At 36.8% G+C, this 23,873-nt stretch overlaps 1 protein-coding gene across 5 annotated transcripts in view; it reads right to left on the bottom strand.

The window, feature by feature from the left end:
• The window catches only part of PPIG (peptidylprolyl isomerase G), a 54,501-nt gene that overhangs the window by 7,301 nt on the left and 23,327 nt on the right, over positions 1–23,873 (bottom strand). For all 5 annotated transcript variants that reach the window (XM_032880401.1, XM_032880398.1, XM_032880399.1 and 2 more), the window contains 3 exons: positions 19,767–19,796; positions 19,539–19,678; positions 672–885 (listed from right to left, as the gene is read on the bottom strand). In XM_032880401.1, coding sequence (XP_032736292.1) covers positions 672–885; positions 19,539–19,678; positions 19,767–19,796 — 384 coding nt within the window. The remainder of the gene's footprint in view (positions 1–671; positions 886–19,538; positions 19,679–19,766; positions 19,797–23,873) is intronic.

The raw sequence follows: 23,873 nt of genomic DNA, 5'->3' as shown, positions 1-23,873 counted from the left end.
GATAACATACAGAAAATCCTCTTTCATTCTGACAAACCAGCCAACCAACCCCAAACCAAAACCAATCATTTCCATGATCACATTCTCAGAAAGTATTTTCCAATTAAATGGATCTAAAATATGAACTCCATAGGCAATGTACTCTGATAAATTTAAAATATTTAAAAATGTAGGCAAAGAAATTAGTTGCTTTAAAGGCAATAGGCATGAAGTTCTAGTACAAAGATTATTTCAGACAAAACAGAAAAGTAAATATACTGACAATATTTACTTTTACCCTTGTACTTTCATAGCAACAAAGGGAATAAAGGACAAAAAAAAAAGCGAGAGAGACTGCTATAAAAAATAAGGAAAACAGTAGCTGGTTTCCTATAACTCTCATTAATCCTATAAATTCCTTCTATGAAACATAAACCTATTAAACCAAAAGCATCATTTCACTGAGTTCAGACAAAAAGAATTGAAAGGCTTTGTTGAAAATGGAAATGAAATGTACCTAAATTTAATCTATAGACTACAGAAACAAAATGGTCTTATACTTATTGATAGGAAATATTTCTCACTATTTTAATACTGCCATACAGTTGATCCAAAATCCCAAAAGATTTACTTATAAACTAAAGGGAATTAGGATATAAAGCTAGTACTATAAAAGAATTTAAAATTAAGACCTTTTCTTGGTTTTCTTTCGCTTCTTCTTTTCTTTCTTGTGTTTTCGGGAATTTTTCCTATGTTTCTTTTTTCTTTTTTTTGATTTCTCTTCAGAAGCACTTTCTGAGTCAGAAGTATCAGAAGAGGACTGAGAATCACTTGAGCTATCTGAGTCACTGGATGAGGAGGAAGATGATGATGACGACTTGTGTCTTTTCTTTTCTTCTTTCCTAGCTTTAATAAGAAACAAAAAAGTGTTTTGGTCAGGACTTTTTAGATAAACTTTGTAAGTGGAAATTTAGGTTTGCAGCAGATTCTCACTAAGTCCAGTATTTAACACTTGCTCATCCAGCTATTTGAACTGAGGGGTATAAGGGAAGGAGTCAAGACTTAGGATCAGAATCCAGATCTCTGAATTAATTGATCAAAGTTGTATCTATTATGCCAAAGAATTCCGAAAAGTAACAGGTAAGTCTAAAGAACTAAGCTGATTTTAGGAAACATTTAAATGACAGTTTCTAAGAAGGAGAGAATTTTAAGAGTCCCAGATCAAATCTTCTTGCGGTTTTTGACTTTTTCTATTATCAAGAATAAAGGGAGAACTGTGGGAGAGAAGTAACACACATACACAATACTCTGCATGAATGTGGAAAATAAGAAACATGACTGGCACGGGCACTGGCTTGTTTCAATACCTGAGCATTCCTCTAATGATTACAAATTTAGCTTACTTGAAGAGCAGAATTACCAAAGAGGGCAATCATTTGCTAATGGTTAATAACTATGTTACAAAACTACTCTACAAAAAGTAATTTCAAACTGATATTTTATTTTGTGTTAAGTAGGTAATAATTTTTAAAGGGATCCCAAAACTCAAATGCTTTAAGGACTAGGCAACTAATATATATAAGTGAAATTAACCAGGTATGATACAACAGGAACTGGGGAAAGATAAGATGAACTGAATGGAGCCTGACTCATATAAAGGTATTCAAAATCAAACTATGGTGGAGTTAAAGTGAAATCAAGCCAAAGATGGGACACTAATATACGGATAAGTATAATAAATTGGAACACATCAAATATATCCGAATCCATCAGTTCATAATGATATTTGCAAATAAAATATGAAGAATTTACACACTTTTCTTTATACAAACTGTACCCCATACAAGCTAACCAAACAATAAATGAAAGGAAGATGCTCTTTTATCAAAAGTATTACAGGAATAAATGAAGTAGAAATTAAGGTTAGGATATCATCATTTTGTAACTCATAATGAGGCACTGACACCAAGAGGGGCTGCAGAGCACAAAAACTCCTTTCGTATGTGACACTTACTCCCGTCAAAAAAATACATCCAGGTTGCCTGGGTGGCTCAGTGGGTTAAGCCTCTGCCTTCAGCTCAGGTCATGATCTCAGGGTCCTGGGATAGAGCCCTGCAACCGTCTCCCTGCTCAGCAGGGAACCTGCGTCCCCTTCCCACTCTTCCTGCCTCTCTGCCTACTTGTGATCTCTCTCTCTCTCTGTCAAATAAATAAATAAATAAAATATTTAAAAAACACTAAATAAATAAATAAATCCATCCAAACCGCATCTGATCCACTTTCTAGACTTAACTACAAAGTCATATGAAATAGAGGCAAGAAAGAACACATTATGTAACAAAGATGCAATCAGTATAATCTAATGTGCGCAATAATGGAAAATACTACAGGACAAATGACCTAGCTTGTTCAACAAATAAATCTAAACTAACAAAAGAGATGGCAGCAGAAATTTATTTAAAACAAACAAAAAATCACACAACCCCATGGATTCAAATTAAATCATTAAAAAAACAACATTAATGAAACAAGTAGAAATTTTAACACTGACAGGAACATTTAGGAATATATGTTTGTGTACATTATGATTATGATTTTTTTTAAGAATCTTTTTTTTACAGACCAATAATGAAATATTTATCAATAAAATGTTATGCCTAGAATTTCCTTCAAAATAACAAGAAAGGGAGAACAGGCCGGGGCATAGGTAAAATGAGACTGGCCATGATTTACTTGTTGAAGCTGTGTAATGAACACTTGTTTGGTTATACTACTTCAACCACTTCTGTATAATATATTAGTATTTTCCAGGATTAAAGAAAAAAATCAGAGGACAAAGAACATACGTCTTTGTACTGACTGCTGGTTGATTGCAGACCTTAACTCAAAGGGTTAACAATTGGTTTATAGCCTTTCCTTTAGCAGAAGGAGCACCAGAGGACCTAGCAGTTGGCGAAATCATTCTTGAAACTCTTAACTCAGAATTTATAGGAATGTACTAATTATAAGATAAATGACAGTCTGGCTGAAGTTACTATGTACTTTACCCAGGACTTGCAGTTCACTGCCAAGATTGTTTTTCCAGTACCAGTTAAGATGCTGTTGCACTGGAGAATGGGAATAAGGTATAAAAGGTGAAGGTGGAGGAGGCGGGAAGGTGAAGGGACCTGAGGTAAAGGCTTCATCACACAGTCATGATCCTCAGGATCATGAATATAACAAGTATGAGATACCTGGGACATATGCAAGCTCTGTGTGGAAATCATAGATCTCTACTATGTTATTGTACAAGCTATGCTGTTCCTGTCCTGTGTCCTTTCGTAAAGGAAAATAAAGTTAGTGCTGAGTAAAGTCTATTTTGTCTCTTGAGTCCAACTGTTAATCTGAACCCAAGACTACTGTTGTCGGTTGAAGCAAAGAATGGGTATGTAAACATATACAAACTGCAACACCTACTTATATATAGTACAAACCTGAGATGGGCGGGTGGGAAGAAGGTAATCAAACTTAAACTGAAGGAATAAATTCATAATGAATAACTCTAAACATGAGATCACATAATAGGCAAGTAAAATATTTCACATAAACATAATAATACTTTGATTACCATGATTTACCAGATTAACAAAGCTTTATTTATTAGTTCCAACTTATATTTTTTTGCATTGAGATTCTTTACCATGATAAATACATTGCAGTTGGTTTAACAAATAAGCCTAATCTCCCCACTGTATTAAATGTATTTCAAATGACCATTATTTAGTTCATATACCATTTTTTTCCTTAAGATTTTATTTATTTGAGAGCAAGCAACAGAGTGAGATAGACACAGAGAGAGAGAGAGAGAGAGAGAGAAAACGCATGCACACACAAGCAGGGAAAGAGAGAGAGGGTGGAGCAGACTTCCTGCCAAGTAGGGAGCCTGATGAGTACTCAATCCCAGGGCCCTGGGGGATCATGACCTGAGCTGAAGGCAGTCACTGAACTGACTAAGCTACATCACTTTTCAAGAAAACATCTGAATGAAGTAAGGTATCACAATAACATGAAATGCCAGAGAGTGATTTATGACTATTTTTAATGGTAATACAATCTGTCTGAATATCAGATGACATCTACTATAAATAAACTATGTTTTAGGAAAAATGCCTTGGAAGGAAGCTTAGAAAGCTCCAAGGTTGGGAAAAAATTCCCACTTCTAATGTTGTCATTATTTTACAAGTGAAATTTAGTTTTTGTGTCCTTTTCCTATTATGTGCTCAGGAAAAAAAAGAAGAAAAAATGATTCAGAAAGAAATGGCAGTTAAAGAACAAAAGAGTGAAAAGGCAAAATATAGGGACATGACAAAACCAGTTTTAGTTCTAACAGAATATATCCTGAGTCTCAAAATCTGTGTTAAACTAAATTTAAAACTATGATTTAAGCATATTGTGAATCTGACTGAAACTTTATCCTTTCCAGATGGATGACCAAACCCCTGTATAGTCAAAACTCCATGTGCAATTTTTGACTCCACAGAAACTTAATTGCCAATAGCCTACTATTGACCAGAAGCTTTACCAATAATATAAATAGCTGAGCAACACATATTTTGTAGGTTATATGGATTATATACTGTATTTTATTTTATTCTACCTTTTTAGAGAAGGAAAAGAGGAGAGAGAGAAGTTGGAGCAGAGGGACGGAGAGAGAGAGAGAGAGAGAGAGAAACTCTAGCAGGCTCCAAACCCAGCATGGAGTCTGATATGGGGCTTGACCTCTCAACCCTGAGCCGAAATGAAGAGTTGATTAACCAACTGAGCCACCCAGGCGCCCCTGTATACTGTATTCTTAAAATAAGTGAGAGAGGGGCGCCTGGGTGGCTCAGGGGGTTAAAGGCTCTGCCTTCGGTTCAGGTCATGATCCCAGGGTCCTGGGATCAAGCCCCACATCAGGCTCTCTGCTCAACAGGGATCCTGTTTTCTCCTTTCACTCTCTCTGCCTGCCTCTCTGCCTACTTGTGATCTCTGTCAAATAAATAAATAAAATCTTAAAAAAAAAAATAAGTGAGAGAAAAAATATTAAGAAAATCATAAGGAAGGAAAACACATTTTCCAGTATTATACTGTATTTATATATATTTAAAAATCCATGTATAGGAGGGAGGAGTCAAGATGGTTAAATAGCAGGCTGAGACGACATCAGGTAGCAGGAGATTAGCTAGATAGCTTATCAAACCATTCCGAACACCTACAAATCCAATAGGAGATCGAAGAGAAGAGCAACAATTCTAGAAACAGAAAACTGACCACTTTCTGAGAAGTAGGACCAGCAGAGAAGTGAATCCAAAGTGATGGGAAGATAGACCGCAGGGGGAGGGGCCGGCTCCCGGCAAGCAACAGAGCAAGGGAGCACAAAATCAAGACTTTTAAAAGTCTGCTCCACTGAGGGACATTGCTCCAGAGGCTAAGCCGGGATGAAGCCCACATGGGGACAGCGTGGCTTCAGGTCCCGCAGGGTCACAGAAGGATGGGGGGGTGTCTGAGTGTCGCAGAGCTTGCAGGTTATTAGAGCGGGGAAGCCACCTACAGAGACAGAGTCGAGGAGTGAGCTCTCAGCTCGGGGTCACCTTGAACCGTAATCTGTGGCACAGGCCACTGCTCTGAGTGGTGTCCCCACAAGATCCAGGGAGATCCCCCCTAGAAGAGCTCAGGGATCTTCAGGGTTCAGAGACTCCAGGTGGAGCTGTGTGCCAGAGATAGAGATGCTTGGTCACAGGCTGGGTGAGCTCGGAGTGCAGCCAGAGGCCAGGGAGACAGGAGTGATTGGGAGCTTTTGTCTGAAAGTGTACTGAGGAGTGGGGCCCCGAGCTCTTGGATCCTCTGGGCCGGAGATTGGGAGGCCACCATTTTCATTCCTGTCCTCTGGCACTGTACCTAAAGCGTTCAGAAAACAAAAGCTCCCAAAAGCGAACCCAAGGGGATTACTTAGCCAGGCCCCTGGTAAGGGCAGTGCAATTCCGCCTCGGGCAAAGACACTTGAGAATCACTACAACAGGCCCCTCCCCCAGAAGAACAACAAGAAATCCAGCTAAGACCAAGTTCACTTACCAAGAAGAACAGCGGAATTCCAGAGGAGGAGAAAGCAAAGCATGGAATTCATGGCTTTCTCCCCATGATTCTTTAATCTTGCAAAGTTGATTAATTTTTTTTCTTATGCAAAATTTTTAAAAACTTTTACCCTTTCCTCTTTTAACGTTTTTTAACTAGTTTATCTTAATAATACTTTTCATAAAAAAAAACACTAATCTTTTTTGAACCTTCATTATTATAGTCATATTTTATCCTTCATTGTATCTAACTTTATTTTTTGTATACACATAGGGTTTTTTCTTCTAAAAAATTTGGGGTACAACTTCTTCTAATAGATCAAAATACACCCTAAATCTAGCACCAGGCTTCTTGTAGTCTCCAGCCCGAGCAAATTCTCTCCACCTTCTTTTTCTCTATTCTCCCAACCAACTTACCTTATCAACTCCCTTTTTTAGAAATTAAAAAAATATATATTTTTTTCATCTTTATAGTCATATTCCATCCCTTCATTGTGTTTACCCTTATATACGTTTTTCATTCTTTAAAATTTGGGGAGGTAGTTTCTTCTAGGAGACCAAAATACTCCCAAAATTAAGTGGGTGACCCTGTTCTAGTCACCAGTCTAATATATATATATATTTTTTTCTTTTTTATATTTTTTCTTTATTTGTTTTCTTTTTTTAAATTTCTTTTTTCTGAACTTCTGTTTACTCCCTTTCTCCCCCTCATGATTTGGGGTCTCTTCTGATTTGGTTAAAGCACATTTTCGTGGGGTCTTTGCCACCCTCTTAGTATTTTATTTGCTCCTTCATATATTCTTATCTGTACAAAATGTCAAGGTGGAAAAACTCACCACAAAAAAAAAAGAACAAGAGGCAGTACCGAAGGCTAGGGACCTAATCAATACAGACATGGGTAATATATCAGATCTAGAGTTCAGAATGACAATTCTCAAGGTTCTAGCTGGGCTCCAAAAAGGCATGGAAGGTATTAGAGAAACCCTGTCCGGAGAAATAAAAGCCCTTTCTGGAGAAATAAAAGAACTAAAATCAAACCAAGTTGAAATAAAAAAAGCTATTAATGAGGTGCAATAAAAAATGGAAGCTCTGACTGCTAGGATAAATGAGGCAGAAGAAAGAATTAGTGATATAGAAGACCAAATGACAGAGAATAAAGAAGCTGAGCAAAAGAGAGACAAACAAATACTGGACCATGAGGGGAGAATTCGAGAGATAAGTGACACCATAAGACAAAACAACATTAGAATAATTGGGATTCCAGAACAAGAAGAAAGTGAGAGGGGAGCAGAAGGTATATTGGAGAGAATTATTGGAGAGAATTTCCCTAATATGGAAAAGGGAACAAGCATCAAAATCCAGGAGGTGTAGAGAACCCCCCTCAAAATCAGTAAGAATAGGTCCACACCCCATCACCTAATAGTAAAATTTACAAGTCTTAGTGACAAACAGAAAATTCTGAAAGCAGCCCAGGACAAGAAGTCTGTAACATACAATGGTAAAAATATTAGATTGGCGGCAGACTTACCACAGAGACCTGGCAGGCCAGAAAGAGCTGGCATGATATATTCAGAGCACTAAACGAGAAAAACATGCAGCCAAGAATACTATATCCAGCTAGGCTATCATTGAAAATAGAAGGAGAGATTAAAAGCTTCCAGGACAAACAAAAACTGAAAGAATTTGCAAATACCAAACCCGCTCTACAGGAAATATTGAAAGGGGTCCTCTAAGCAAAGAGAGACCCTAAAACTAGTAGATCAGAAAGGAACAGAAACAATATACAGTAACAGTCACCTTACAGGCAATACAATGGCACTAAATTCAAATCTCTCAATAGTTACCCTGAATGTTAATGGGCTAAATACCCCAATCAAAAGACACAGGGTATCAGAATGGATAAAAAAACAAAACCCATCTATATGTTGCCTACAAGAAACTCATTTTAAACCTGAAGACACCTTCAGATTTAAAGTGAGGGGGTGGAAAAGAATTTACCATGCTAATGGACATCAGAAGAAAGCAGGAGTGGCAATCCTTATATCAGATCAATTACATTTTAAGCCAAAGACTATAATAAGAGATGAGGAAGGACAATATATCATACTCAAAGGATCTGTCCAACAAGAAGATCTAACAATTTTAAATATCTATGCCCCTAACGTGGAAGCAGCCAACTATATAAACCAATTACTAACAAAATCAAAGAAACACATCAACAATAATACAATAATAGTAGGGGACTTTAACACTCCCCTCACTGAAATGGACAGATCATCCAAGCAAAAGATCAACAAGGAAATAAAGGCCTTAAAGGACACACTGGACCAGATGGATATCACAGATATATTCAGAACATTTCATCCCAAAGCAAGAGAATACACATTCTTCTCTAGTGCCCATGGAACATTCTCCAGAATAGATCACATTCTCGGTCCTAAATCAGGTCTCAACCGGTATCAAAAGATTGGGATCATTCCCTGCATATTTTCAGACCACAATGCTCTGAAGCTAGAACTCAATCACAAGAGGAAATTTGGAAAGAACCCAAATACATGGAGACTAAACAGCATCCTTCTAAAGAATGAATGGGTCAACCAGGAAATTAAAGAAGAATTGGAAAAATTCATGGAAACAAATGATAATGAAAATACAACAGTTCAAAATCTGTGGGACACAACAAAGGCAGTCCTGAGAGGAAAATATATAGCGGTACAAGCCTTTCTCAAGAAACAAGAAAAGTCTCAGGTACGCAACCTAACCCTACACCTAAAGGAGCTGGAGAAAGAACAAGAAAGAAACCCTAAACCCAGCAGGAGAAGAGAAATCATAAAGATCAGAGCAGAAATCAATGAAATAGAAACCAAAAAAACAATAGAACAAATCAACGAAACTAGGAGCTGGTTCTTTGAAAGAATTAATAAGATTGATAAACCTCTGGCCAGACTTATCAAAAAGAAAAGAGAAAGGACCCAAATAAATAAAATCACGAATGAAAGAGGAGAGATCACAACTAACACCAAAGAAATACAGACAATCATAAGAACATATTATGAGCAACTCTATGCCAACAAATTCGACAATCTGGAAGAGATGGATACATTCCTAGAGACATATAAACTACCACAACTCAACCAGGAAGAAATAGAAAGCCTGAACAGACCCATAACCAGTAAGGAGATTGAAACAGTCATCAAAAATCTCCAAACAAACAAAAGCCCAGGGCCAGATGGCTTCCCGGGGGAATTCTACCAAACATTTAAAGAAGAACTAATTCCTATTCTCCTGAAACTGTTCCAAAAAATAGAAATGGAAGGAAAACTTCCAAACTCATTTTATGAGGCCAGCATCACCTTGATCCCAAAACCAGACAAGGATCCCATCAAAAAAGAGAACTACAGACCAATATCCTTGATGAACACAGATGCAAAAATTCTCACCAAAATACTAGCCAATAGGATTCAACAGTACATTAAAAGGATTATTCACCACGACCAAGTGGGATTTATTCCAGGGCTGCAAGGTTGGTTCAACATCCGCAAATCAATCAATGTGATACAACACATTAATAAAAGAAGGAACAAGAACCATATGATACTCTCCATAGATGCTGAAAAAGCATTTGAGAAAGTACAGCATCCCTTCCTGATCAAAGCTCTTCAAAGTGTAGGGATAGAGGGCACATACCTCAATAGTATCAAAGCCATCTATGAAAAACCCACTGCAAATATCATTCTCAATGGAGAAAAACTGAAAGCTTTTCCGCTAAGGTCAGGAACACGGCAGGGATGTCCGTTATCACCACTGCTATTCAACATAGTACTAGAAGTCCTAGCCTCAGCAATCAGACAACAAAAAGAAATTAAAGGCATCCAAATCGGCAAAGAAGAAGTCAAACTATTACTCTTCGCAGATGATATGATACTATATGTGGAAAACCCAAAAGACTCCACTCCAAAACTGCTAGAACTTGTACAGGAATTCAGTAAAGTGTCAGGATATAAAATCAATGCACAGAAATCAGTTGCATTTCTCTACACCAACAACAAGACAGAAGAAAGAGAAATTAAGGAGTCAATCCCATTTGCAATTGCACCCAAAACTATAAGATACCTAGGAATAAACCTAACCAAAGAGACTAAGAATCTATACACAGAAAACTATAAAGTACTCATGAAAGAAATTGAGGAAGACACAAAGAAATGGAAAAATGTTCCATGCTCCTGGATTGGAAGAATAAATATTGTGAAAATGTCTATGCTACCTAAAGCAATCTACACATTTAATGCAATTCCTATCAAAGTACCATCCACTTTTTTCAAAGAAATGGAACAAATAATCCTAAAATTTATATGGAACCAGAAAAGACTGCGAATAGCCAAAGGAATATTGAAAAAGAAAGCCAAAGTTGGTGGCATCACAATTCCGGACTTCAAGCTCTACTACAAAGCTGTCATTATCAAGACAGCATGGTACTGGCACAAAAACAGACACATAGATCAATGGAACAGAATAGAGAGCCCAGAAATAGACCCTCAACTCTATGATCAACTAATCTTCGACAAAGCAGGAAAGAATGTCCAATGGAAAAAAGACAGCCTCTTCAATAAGTGGTGTTGGGAAAATTGGATAGCCACATGCAGAAAAATGAAATTGGATCATTTCCTTACACCACACACGAAAATAGACTCAAAATGGATGAAGGACCTCAATGTGAGAAAGGAATCCATCAAAATCCTTGAGGAGAACACAGGCAGCAACTTCTTTGACCTCAGCCGCAGCAACATCTTCCTAGGAACATCACCAAAGGCAAGGGAAGCAAGGGCAAAAATGAACTATTGGGATTTTATCAAGATCAAAAGCTTTTGCACAGCAAAGGAAACAGTTAACAAAACCAAAAGACAACTGACAGAATGGGAGAAGATATTTGCAAACAACATATCAGATAAAGGGCTAGTGTCCAAAATCTATAAAGAACTTAGCAAACTCAACACCCAAAGCACAAATAATCCAATCAAGAAATGGGCAGAAGACATGAACAGACATTTCTGCAAAGAAGACATCCAGATGGCCAACAGACACATGAAAAAGTGCTCCACATCACTCGGCATCAGGGAAATACAAATCAAAACCACAATGAGATACCACCTCACAATAGTCAGAATGGCTAAAATTAACAAGTCAGGAAATGACAGATGCTGGCGATGATGTGGAGAAAGGGGAACCCTCCTACACTGTTGGTGGGAATGCAAGCTGGTGCAACCACTCTGGAAAACAGCATGGAGGTTCCTCAAAATGTTGAAAATAGAGCTACCTTATGACCCAGCAATTGCACTACTGGGTATTTACCCTAAAGATACAAATGTAGTGATTCGAAGGGGCACGTGCACCCAAATGTTTATAGCAGCAATGTCCACAATAGCCAAACTATGGAAAGAACCCAGATGTCCATCAACAGATGAATGGATAAAGAAGATGTGGTATATATATACAATGGAATACTATGTAGTCATCAAAAGAAATGAAATCTTGCCGTTTGTGACTACGTGGATGGATCTAGAGGGTATTATGCCTAGCGAAATAAGTCAATCAGAGAAAGACAACTATCATATGATCTCCCTGACATGAGGAAGTGGAGATGTAACGTGGGGGGTTTGGGGAGTAGGAAAAGAATAAATAAAACAGGATGGGATCGGGAGGGAGACAAACCATAAGAGACTCTTACTGTCACAAAACAAACTGAGGGTGACCGGGAGGAGGGATGTAGGGAGATGGTGGGGGGGGTTGTGGACATTAGGGAGGGTGTGTGATATGGTGAGTGCTGTGAAGTGTGCAAACCTGGCGATTCACAGACCTGTACCCCTGGGGCTAATAATACATTATATGTTTATTAAAAAAAAAAATCCATGTATAAATGGATTCATGGAGTTCAAACCAATGTGGCTCAAAGGTCAACTGTATGTTTAACTGAATAGTATATAGATAGGTATGTAATATGATGGCAGGAATGAAGATTGTAGAGTACATGGTAAGTTCCATAGTAAACTTGTAAGGCATGCACTTTCCCTCAAAGAGTTTCGGATCTATTTGGAACATCAGACCAACAAGTTGTGCATTCAATAGCAAATAGCATCAGAAAATACACATTTAGGTAGTAAATTTTCTAGAAACTCTTGACTATAAATTGTATAAGGATCTAGAAGTGAGTACAGCCAATAAACACAAGAGTAAAGTAGAAAGGCTTTAAAGAAATAAAGTCAGTTCTGCTGTTACACAACTTATGTATTCCTATAAATCATTATGCTGCGTATGAAAAATTACACAATAAAAACTACGTGGCTTATGGGAAAAATGGGGAAAGGGGTGCAAACTCAAAAACTTCAATGATAGGACAGGAAACTAATAAAAATGGCAGCAGGGTTTTACACATGTTAAATGTTTAATATATAAATACAACAATAAATGTGGCACTTCATTTGGAAAAAACCTAGGGTGGGGCGCCTGGGTGGCTCAGTTGTTAAGCAACTGCCTTTGGCTTGGGTCATGATCCTAGGGTCCTGGGATCAAGCCCCACATCAGGCTCCCTGCTTGGCCGGAAGCCTGCTTCTCTCCCTCTCCCACTCACTCTGCCTGTGTTCCCTCTCTCGCTGTGTCTCTCTCTGTCAAATAAATAAATAAAAGCTTTAAAAAAAAAGAAGAAGAAAAAGAAAAAACCTAGAGTTCACTTGTGGCAATAAATATTAGGGGGCTATAACTTGTGAGTTACTGTAAAGATAGTGAAAGAAGGGTGAGCTAAAATCAGATGGAAGGTTTCAGCAGTAGATTGGGCTTGGGTGTGACTCATAACACAAGTCATTAACTGTGATAGTTTAGTTGATGTTTAAGTGTGTGTAATGTGTAATTTTTGTGTATTCCTGTGAAGCTGTTCACCTGGGTATAATTTTCCGCATTTACCTAATGCCTCTTGTAAACAAGATCATGTATAAGCTAAAGTCAAAAGAGGTGTTACATTCAAATTGTTTTCTAATATACCAATTGAATAAAACAAAAACATGTTTTCAAACAGTATAGGAGAACTGACTATATTATACTAAGACTTCATATGAGTAGGAAAAGTGGGAAGTAGTATCTGTACTCACAAAATGCTAATAAGCACTGAACAAAAGTCCCCTTACAGGTGTAATTAAGAATGAGTAGACTATAACCAAGTTGATAAAAGACCTGCACTCTAAAACTATAAAACACTGATGAAAGAAACTGAATATAAAACAAATGGAAAGACAGTCCATGCTCAGGGTTTGGAAGAATAGATACTGTTAAAAATGTCCATACTACCCAAAGCGATCTACAGATTTAATGCAAATTATTTTGAAATATCAAGAACATTTTTCACAGAACTGGAAAAACAATCCTAAAATCGGTATGGAACCAGAAAAGACCCTCAATAGTCAAAACAATCTTGAAAAAGGACAAACTGAAGGCATCACAATCCCAAATTTCAAGATTTTCAAAGCTACAGTAATCAAAACAGTATAGTAGTGGCCCCCAAACAGACACAGAAATCAAAAGAACAGAACAGACAGTTCAGAAATAAACCTGCAGTTATATGGTCAATTAATCTATGCCAAAGGAGGCAAGAATATACAACAGGAAAAAGTTTCTTCAGCAAATGGCACTGGGAAAACTAGACAGCTACATGGAAAAGAATGAAACCAGACCACTTTCTAACACCGTACACAAAAATAAACTCAAAATGGATTAAGGATCTAAATATGAGTTTTGAAGCTATACAAATCCTAGAAGAGAACATAAGCAGTCATTTCTCTAACATCAGCCACAGCATCTTTTTTCTAGATACGTCTCAAGGAGAACAAAAGCAAAAACTATTGAGACTACATCAAAATATAAAGCTCCTGCACAGAAAAGAAACAATCAACAAAACTAAAAGACAACTAACTGAGCCTGGGTGGCTCAGACAGTTAAGCATCTGCCTTTGGCTCAGGTCATGATCCCAGGGTCCTGGCATTGAGCCCCACATGGGGCTCTCAGCTCAGCAAGAAGCCTGCTTCTCCCTCTCCCACTCCTCCTGCTTGTGTTCCCTCTCTCACTGTGTCTCTCTGTCAAATAAATAAATAAAATCTAAAAAAAAAAAAAAAAAAAAAAGACAACCAACTGAATGGGAAAAGGTATTTGCAAATGACATATCCAATGAAGGGTTAGTTTCCAAAATATATAGAGAACTTACACAACTCAACACCAAAAAACCCAAATAGTCCAATTAAAATTGAGCAGAAATTAAAATTTCTTCCAACAAGACATCCAGATGGCTAAGACACATGAAAAGATGCCCAACATCACTCATTATCAGGGAAATGCAAAACAAAATCAAAACGAAGTATGGACTGACTGATCAACTTCGGGAGAAGTTACACTGAAATCTTGATGTAATGTTGATAGCAGATTATAGTAAAATGAATACTGTGACGAAAGATAAGCTAATAAAATAAAGAAAAAAAAACACAATGAAGTATTACTTCAGATCTGTCAAAATGACTAAAATCAAAAACACAAGAAACAAGTGTTGGTGAGTATGTGGAGAAAAAAGAAACCTCAAGCAATGATGGTGAGAATGCAAACTGTTGCAGCTACTCTGGAAAGCAGTATGCAGATTCCTCAAAAAATTAAAAATAGGGGACGCCTGGGTGGCTCAGTTTGTTGGACGACTGCCTTCGGCTCAGGTCATGATCCCGGAGTCCCGGGATCGAGTCCCGCATCGGGCTCCCAGCTCCATGGGGAGTCCGCTTCTCCCTCTGACCTTCTCCTCGCTCATGCTCTCTCTCACTGCCTCTCTCTCAAATAAATAAATAAAATCTTAAAAAAAAAAAAATTAAAAATAGGATTATCACATGACCCAGTAATTCCCCTACTGGGTATTTATTGCCAAAATACAAAAGCACTAATTTGAAAAGATATATAAAACCCTGTTTATTGAAGCATTATTTCAAACAGTGAAATTATGGAAGCAGCCCAAGTGTCCATTGACAGATGAATGGACAAAAATGTGGCATATATGGAAATGGAGTATTACTCAGCCATAAAAAAGAATGAAATCTGTCATTCGCAACAACACAGATCTAGGGCATAATACTAAGTAAAATAAGTCAGTCAGTGAAAGACAAATACCCTATGATTTCACTCTTGTGGAATTTAAGAAACAAAACAAATGAACAAGAAAGAAACAAATAAAAAACCATCTCCTTTTAAACAGAGAACTGATGGTTACCAGAGTGTGTGTGTAGGGTGGGGGTTGGGAGTGGGGTGGGTCAAATAGGTGAAAAGAATTAAAAATACACTTATGATTAGCACTGAGTAATGTATAGAATTGTTGAAGCACTATATTGTACATTTGAAACTAAGAGAATACTGTATGTTAATTACACTGAATTAAAATCAATCAAGGGGCGCCTGCGTGGCTCAGTGGGTTAAAGCCTCTGCCTTCGACTCAGGTCATGATCTCAGGGTCCTGCAATCGAGCCCTGCATCGGGCTCTCTGCTCAGCGGCAAGCCTGCTTCCTCCTCTCTCTCTGCCTGCCTCTCTGCCTACTTGTGATCTCTGTCAAATAAATAAATAAAATCTTAAAAAAAAAAAAATTAAAATAAATAAATAAATAAATTGTAGATACTGGGGTGTCTGGGTGGCTCAGTTGGTTAGGCAGATTCCTTCAGCTGAGTTCATGATCCTGGGGTCCTGGGATCAAGCCTGGAGTTAGGGTCCCTGCTTAATGGAGAGTCTGCTTCTCCATCTCCCATTGCCCCTGACTCGTGTTCACTCTCGCTCACTCTCTCAAAAAAAATCTTAAAAAATAATAATAAAAAGTTAAAAATTGTAGATATTTTAAAACTTCCAAGTTGGACAACAATGGTTTTGATCCTGCAAAAAATCCTCCTATACTTGCCTAACCACTTAACAATCTGTTCCAAAGTATCTGTAACAAACATGTAAGTATTCTTAAGGTCAAATTAAACACTACTCGAAGCAAAATGACAAGGCAAGATAAAAATCATAATAGATGAAAAGGAATCACAAAGAGTAATAACACTTTCAACTTTGGGGCCATATCTGGATAATTTTTTTAGATTATGTAGTTTTCTTATCATCAGGAAAAAGAACTTCCCAATCCTATTCACAAACCATTTTAGGGGCGAGGTTAGGGTGTAGTGTAATCTTATTAATTAGGTCTTGACTCTACTAGTATGATATTAAGGTAAAACAAAAACAAATAAAGCAAGCTCCAGAACATTTTGCTTCTAAAAATCTCAGGTAAAAAAAAAATGCTGCCTTACTGATTATTATTTAACATCTATAGATTTTTCGTCAATGAATTTCATGTGAAACCTTTGTATTCAAGTACATTTCTAGGGCACTATCAAATACAATTCAAGAACAGAACAGAAATTAAAGAACAGAACTAGTAAAATAGGTCTCCGTTAGGTATTTTCATTTCATATTACTGGTCTCATCTAACACTTGCTAAGTTTAATATCCCATTATTTTTCAGTAAAAGGGCCATCACCACTGCCCCCAATTCCACGTTAAGGGCAATGAATGGGAGGGATCCTGTTGCTATACAAGTGAGTCTCTGTATTCTTTACCATCTACTGAGTACAAGATTCACTAGCTGCTTCCCTTGTTCTGATCTTTGTATATTGTTAGGCAATGTTTCCTACCACGTATATGCAGAATTTCTGCTCATATAACTATTTATTGTAATGTTGCCCCAACTCAGCACTTGTGTTTCTGTAATGTAGCAACGGCCCCCTCTCTTGTTGCATGGTCAAGGTATACAGACCTCTATTTAAACAACTCCAGCAAGTTCTCAAAAGACCATGACCTGAGGTCCTGCCAACTCGTGAAAAACTAGTAAGTACCTTGACTGAGGTAGTGGTTTCATTCTCTGGTGGTCTGTGTTCTATCCTCCACTCTGCCCCATGACAGTCTCTACAAAAATGCAGTTTTTATTAGCTTCCAGTGTTCCATTTCTGCATCTTTTGGAAGCTTCTTCTTGACTGTGAACCTTCTCAGGCACCTCCAACTAGCTACAAAAAGCAGAATTTCCAATCTTGCAACAGCAAAGGGAGAAAGGCCCAAGAAGATTGCCCAGACTCACCAAGACAATATACAGGTGGGCCCAGACAGTCAGAATTCTTCAGAAGTCTTTTTGTTTTCTTTCAGGAAGTTAGAAAAAGAAAAGAAAGATTCTGCATTTACTTCTTTTTAAACTGGGGTGTAAATCTCTCAAACAAGGTTTTAAATGTAATGATGATGAACACCACTGTGTTGCATAAAACTTTGTTTCCAATTTAAAACTGTAAGGAGGCCATCAATTTATAAACTGGATGTGAGATATAGCTCTACCTAAAAAAAAAGATTATGTAGAGGCATGACAAAATCCATTCTAACCAATATTCTGAATGGTAACTAAAGGACTGTAGGGTAACAGGTTCCAAACTGTGTGACCTCGAATATAAAGATCTTTTCATATTTCCACAATATGGTCCAGAACAGAGTAGGAATGGAAGCTATGGCTCCAAACAAATCTGACGTTTTCAGGAACTCCTGGGCAGACACTAATAAAGGGCCAAATGTATGCCCCCTGCCACCCCCCCAACTGCTGAGAATGATAAGGGCAAGGTATGCTTCCTTAGCACAGTAGGATACTACATCAACTTTTGGCACAACTTCCTGGTCATAATGGCATAGGCAAAATTAGCATTTATCTCTATTAAGTGAAAATATATCAAAAAGACTTGAGACATAAATAACAACATATAAAGAGTGACCATCATTCACTTTCTCTTTCAGCACATATTCAAACACTGACATTTTATTATCAAAAGAATCTTTACACCAAATTTATTAGAGAATCTATGATAACTGCTTATGGTTTAAAAGGTATATTTTTTAATTACCTCAACTTCTTTCTAAATATATAAACGACAGTATCCTTAACTTTTATAAGCAGAGAATAGATCCTAACATAAGAGATCTTACAGACTACAAACTACAAGAAAAAAAAAGAATAAAAGATAAAGATTTCCTAGATGATATGTGAAGAAATAATGCCTTAAACAAAAATGTTCCAATTGTACTAACAACACTCTGAAGAAGTATCTGTACCAGGGTCCAAAACTTGCAAACATCACAGATTGCTTTTTAGTTTTTAATTTTCTAAAAAAATAAGTTATTCAGTAATACCTCATTCTTTACTGGATCCTCACAAACACAAGGCATACATTATATATGTTGTTTGTACATATAGACAGATAGCTAGGCTCATGAACACCAAGAAGTTATATAAACACTCCCATTATGAGCTGCAGCATACTCCTGCAATGGTTTACAAGGTACATACTTGATATGACAGAGAAGAAAATGAAATCATCTGAACCAAAGTGGAATACAGAAACAGAAAATTAAAAATAAGTCTTCTCTATGACAATCTCTGGTCTTTTTAAATTAAAACAAATGTGTGTATTTCTAAATGATACAAAGAAATTAGTATACCTAAAACTTGAGAACAGAATGTTCTACTTACGGCAATTCTGAAAGGGATTTGTTGAAGACTTTAATGCATTAGCAATACATAATAGAAAAAAGTTCTAAATCTGGAGCCAGCAAGCTTAGGTTTGAAGCTTAGCTCCCTGATGTGGTAAACAACTTAATCTTCCAACCATCTTCACCTGTAAAATGGGGGAAATACTACCGGGTTGATGTGAGGATCACAAAAAATTACAGGTGACTCTCACATTTGTTAAAGATGAAAAACTAAGTACTGGTATTATTATTTCCTAGACTAGTTAGAATGGGCAGAATAGAGTCCATTTATTATTTTATTGTTTTCTCCACAGGTAATCTCACCCTGTATTTTTAGAATAAGAGACCCAGTATCTGTAATAAATGGTAGCAGTTACGTATTTCACAAATATAAACACTTAAAATACTCACTTAAAACAAAGTTCTTACCATTCAGATAGTATCATATCAAACTACTGGTCATGTTAACTTCAAAAGTTCTGGTCTAAGAAGTTTCTCAAAAATGCCAGGTGCTTCTGAATCTCAGGAGTGCATGAAGGGAAAATAATTTATTCCCCAGTTTCGTAGTCTACGTTATTCTCTTCAACTGTTATCTTCCCCTTCACTGTGTCTTTCTCTAGAAGAGTATTTGTTACCATGCTATTTAGACAACTACCGTCAAAAAAACAAAGTGGAAGGATAAATTACAGTAAGTACCGAGAAAATTAAGTGATTCCATGGTAAATGAACAAAGTATAAAGATAAAATACATTTAAAAACCAAAAATCCCTGATAATTATATTCACATTAGTATAAATTTCATGCCAACTATTTAGAATGTCTCTGCTCATTTTGTATGCATAAGAATTACCAGCAGTATGTACTTGTTTTCTTACCTTTAGATTTGGGAATTAGCTCTCCACAACTGAGTATCCGCACCTCAGCAAATGGTTTGCTGGCTGCATCTGTTTTCTGGTTTTCTATCTCTCTCACAACTTCTTGACCAGATATCACTTGCCCAAAAACAACATGATGCCTAAACAGTCAATTGTAAGATGATTAAATAAGAGCTTTTAAGTTTAACATTAATTTAAAATGGTCAAAAAAATAAAAATAATCTTTACCCATCTAAATGAGGAGTTGGCTTCGTTGTTCTTTGGAAGTCATCAGATAGAAGAATAAAAACAAAGTCAGAGAAAAACAAAGTTAGCATCTCTAAAAAGGAAAAGAAAATAACTGCATTGGAAACAAAGTTGCAAAGAATCATATGCTATTTTAACATAATAGAATCTTATTACATTAACCTTAAGTAGAACAAATAATGCAAGATGCCTTTTACATAATCTATTTTCAAAAACTTATTCTGATCATAAAATGAATACCTACTCATTGTTGAAAACTTACATGTAATTAAAGTTGACATTTTGGTGTCATTTCTATCCATCTATGTTTCTTGCATGTGACTGGATTCTTACTGAATATTCATAGGTGTAGGAAGTTCTACAGTTGTATAATGTTCTATTGTATGGACAGACCATAATTTATCAAGATTCTACCAGCTTGTAGGTTTAAATGTAAAATTATAGTGCTTTTCAACCTTAACATTTTAAACAGTTAAAGCATAGGTCACCCCCTTATCCATGGTTTTGCTTTTCACTGTTTCAGTCACCTATAGTCAACTGCAGTCAATCGCAGTCCAGAAGTAAACAATCCTCTTCACATACTGTCAGTTCAATAGTAGCCTAATACTATGTCACAATGCCTGTTAGTCACCTCATCTCATTTTTTCTAAAGATTTTATTTATTTGACAGATAGAAAGAGCCCATGCAGGGGGAGCAGCAGGCCAAGGGAGAGGGAGAAGCATGTGCCCCGCTTAGCAGGGAGCCTGACATGGGGCTCAATCCCTGGACCCCAGAATCATGACTTGAGCTGAAAGCAGACACTTAATCAACTGCGCCACATAGGAACCCTTCACCTCACTTCATTTCATCAGGTAGGCATTTTATCATCTCACATCATCTCAAGAAGGATGAGTACAGTAAGATATTTTCACAGTGACCACATTCATGTAACCTTTGTTACAGTGTATTAGTATAATTATTTTATTACTATTGTTGTTAATCTCTTACTATACCTAACTTATAAACTAAACTTTATTTGCAGTTTCAAGCATCCACTAGGGGGTTTTGAAACGTACTCCCTACGGATAATATTTAGAAGGTCCTCACACATGTTCTGTTGGACCAGAAAAGAAACGGTCCTTATGGTGTTTATAAAATTTTCAATTAGTTGCCAAGATTCAAAATTTTGGATACTTTCACATAAAAGTCCAGATTTCAGACCTTTTTTGGAAAGCTGGAAGGTGTGGCACCTGGCATGTGGCAATAATGGGTCAGGCTGATTATCCTTGTCTTTTCAATACATGGATTAATAGTTTAGGTTCTTGTCCCAGCAGGCTTTATTTGCTTATTTTACTTGCCTAAGACCTGAGGACTTTTGAATTTTTTAGCCCTGATAAACAAGGAAACTTCACAATGAAGAAAAAGATCTGAATTAAAACTTTGGACCAAACTCGGGATGCCTGGATAGCTCAGCTCGTTAAGCACCTGCTTTTGGCTCAGCTCATGATCCCAGGGTCCTGCTTCTCCCGCACTGTCATTCTCCCTGCTTGTGGCGTACTCTCTCTCTCTCCCTGTCAAATAAATAAAATCTTAAAAAAAAAAAACAAAAGAAAAAAACCAGAAAACTTTGGACCAAACTCAAAGTAAGCAAAAAGTCCAACAAATGAATAATATTTTAAAATTCTTTTTTCCACTCCATACATTGCTTAAAGCTCTATAGTTAAGAAGACTGGTATTTGAGTAGCTATGAAGACATACTGCTGTAACGACTGAAGATGAGCACTGTATATCATTTATTATTATTATTTTTTAAAAGATTTTATTTAATTTTTGACAGAGACCACAAGTAGGCAGGCAGAGAGAGGAAGGGAAGCAGGCTCCCTGCTGAGCAGAGAGCCTGATGTGGGGCTCAAACCCAGGACCCTGGAATCATGACCTGAGCCAAAGGCAGAGGCTTTAACCCACTAAGCCACCTATGAGCCCCTCATTTATTATTTTAAAGAACCATCAAGAAAGTCATTGAAAGTTTGGAAGAAGGAACACAATTTAAGCTAAGCTTTGGTTAAAGCCCACACAATACTAATGAAAAAAATTCAAACATGTAAATGTATTTTTAAAAGATCATCTTACTTTTATAACCAACCTATTATTGTTTTCTGACTCTAACAGCTATGCTCAACTGAACCTGCTTAAACCATCTAGAGATATAAAAACCTATGTGTATATATGTATTTGTATTACATATTTACATTCAATGTATATATACAATTTGCATTTAGATTTAGTCAATCTTTGCTTCACAGATACATTTGCCAAGTTCACTTGCCCTCTAGAATTTACTTGTAACCCCTAAACCAATCAATACTCTATTTTCATGGTCATTCCCAGATTGGTTATTTAAAAAAAAAAAAAAAGTACTGACGAGGAGTACAAAAACTAGAACTCTTGTAGAGTGTGGATAGGAATGTAAAATGATGTGGAAAACAGTTCAGTGGCTCCTCACAAAACTAACTACAGAATTACCATAGGATTCAGCAATTCCACTTCTTGGTAAACACCTAAAATTGAGAAGGGACTCACACAAATATGGGTATGCCAATGTTTGCTGCACCACTCTTCGTAATAGCCAGTAGGTGGAAACAACCCAAATGTCCACCAACAGATGCATATGGATAAACTAAACATGGTATGTACATATAATGGAGTGATATTCAGCCATAAAAAGGAAAAAGTTCTGATACATGCAACAACATAGCTGAACCTTGAAAACATGCTAAATGAAATAAGCGTGACACAGAAGGACAAATATTGTACGGTTCTGCTTATTTCTCTAGAATAGGCAAATGCACATAGATAGAAAATAGAGGTTACCAGGGGCTGAGGGTAAAAAGAAATGGGTTAATTTCTGGGACAATGAAATAGTTTTGGATACAGTGGTAACAGCTCCAGTATTGTGAATATAATTAATACAATTATGCACTTAAAAATGGTTAAAATGGCAAATTTTATATCATATGTGTTGCCACAATAAAAAATAATTTAAGATTAAAAACTGATGTTTTTCTCCTTTAAAAACAGTAACACACAGAAATTAAAGAAGGGCTACCTAGAAATTAAGAGATAAGGAAAAATCAACATATAGAGGGAAGGTTCTGAAAATATACATGAAAGATTACATAAACTTAACAGGGAGATTTTGGTTAGCACAGGAAGGATTTTTCTTAAAAAGAAAAAAAAAAAAGGAAAACAAATGATAATAGTAAGTGTTGTTGAGAATCTGGTGACAGTGGAACTTTGCATACTGCTGATACCAGAGTCCAGTAGCAATAAACCTGCAAAGGCTTAAAAATGCACAAACAGCGGTGCCTGGGTGGCTTAAATGGTTAACCATCTGACTGGCTCGGGTCATGATCCCAGGATTCTGGGATCAAGCCCCCTTCTCCCTCTACTTCTGTCCCTCCTCTCTGGTTGTGTTCTTTCTCTCAAATAAATAAAATCTTAGAAAAAAAAAGTGTAAACATTTCACTAAGTAAACTCCTAGCAGTTTATGTAAAATAATTAAAAATGCATCAAACAGATATAACAATGTTCACTGCAACAGTTCGAACAAAGAAGCGAGTCAAATGTTTAAAAATTAGGTAAATAAAGCATAATACATCCAAACAATGGAGTCACATATAGTTATTAAAAATGTTAATACTTAGTGCTCTGCAGAGATTTATACTGCATCCAAAAGTTGATTATAGAGTATATGAAACATTTATTTATTTAGGATTTTATTTATTTGTCAAGGAAAGAGAGAGTGCATAGGCAGGGGGAGCAGTAGGCTGAGGGAGAAGCAAGCTCCCCACTGAGCAAGAAGTCCAATGCAGAACTCTATCCCAGGACCCTGGAATCATGACCTGAGCCGAAGGCAGACACTTAACCGACTGAGCCACCCAGATATCCCTGTATGCAACATTTACTTTCATTTTTAATGCAGACAAAGATACCCTGGGGATGGGAATGTTATTACCTGTGTTCTAATTTTTTCTACAACCAACACAATATAAATTGTTTTCATTTAAAAAATCAGAAAAATCCCCAACAACTGGTTTAATCAACCAGAG

This window comes from Lontra canadensis, unplaced genomic scaffold, assembly GCF_010015895.1.
Source record: "Lontra canadensis isolate GAN:19392208 unplaced genomic scaffold, GSC_riverotter_1.0 scaffold69, whole genome shotgun sequence".
Taxonomy (NCBI): Eukaryota; Metazoa; Chordata; class Mammalia; order Carnivora; family Mustelidae; genus Lontra; species Lontra canadensis.
This window is presented reverse-complemented; position numbering and strand designations above follow the sequence as displayed.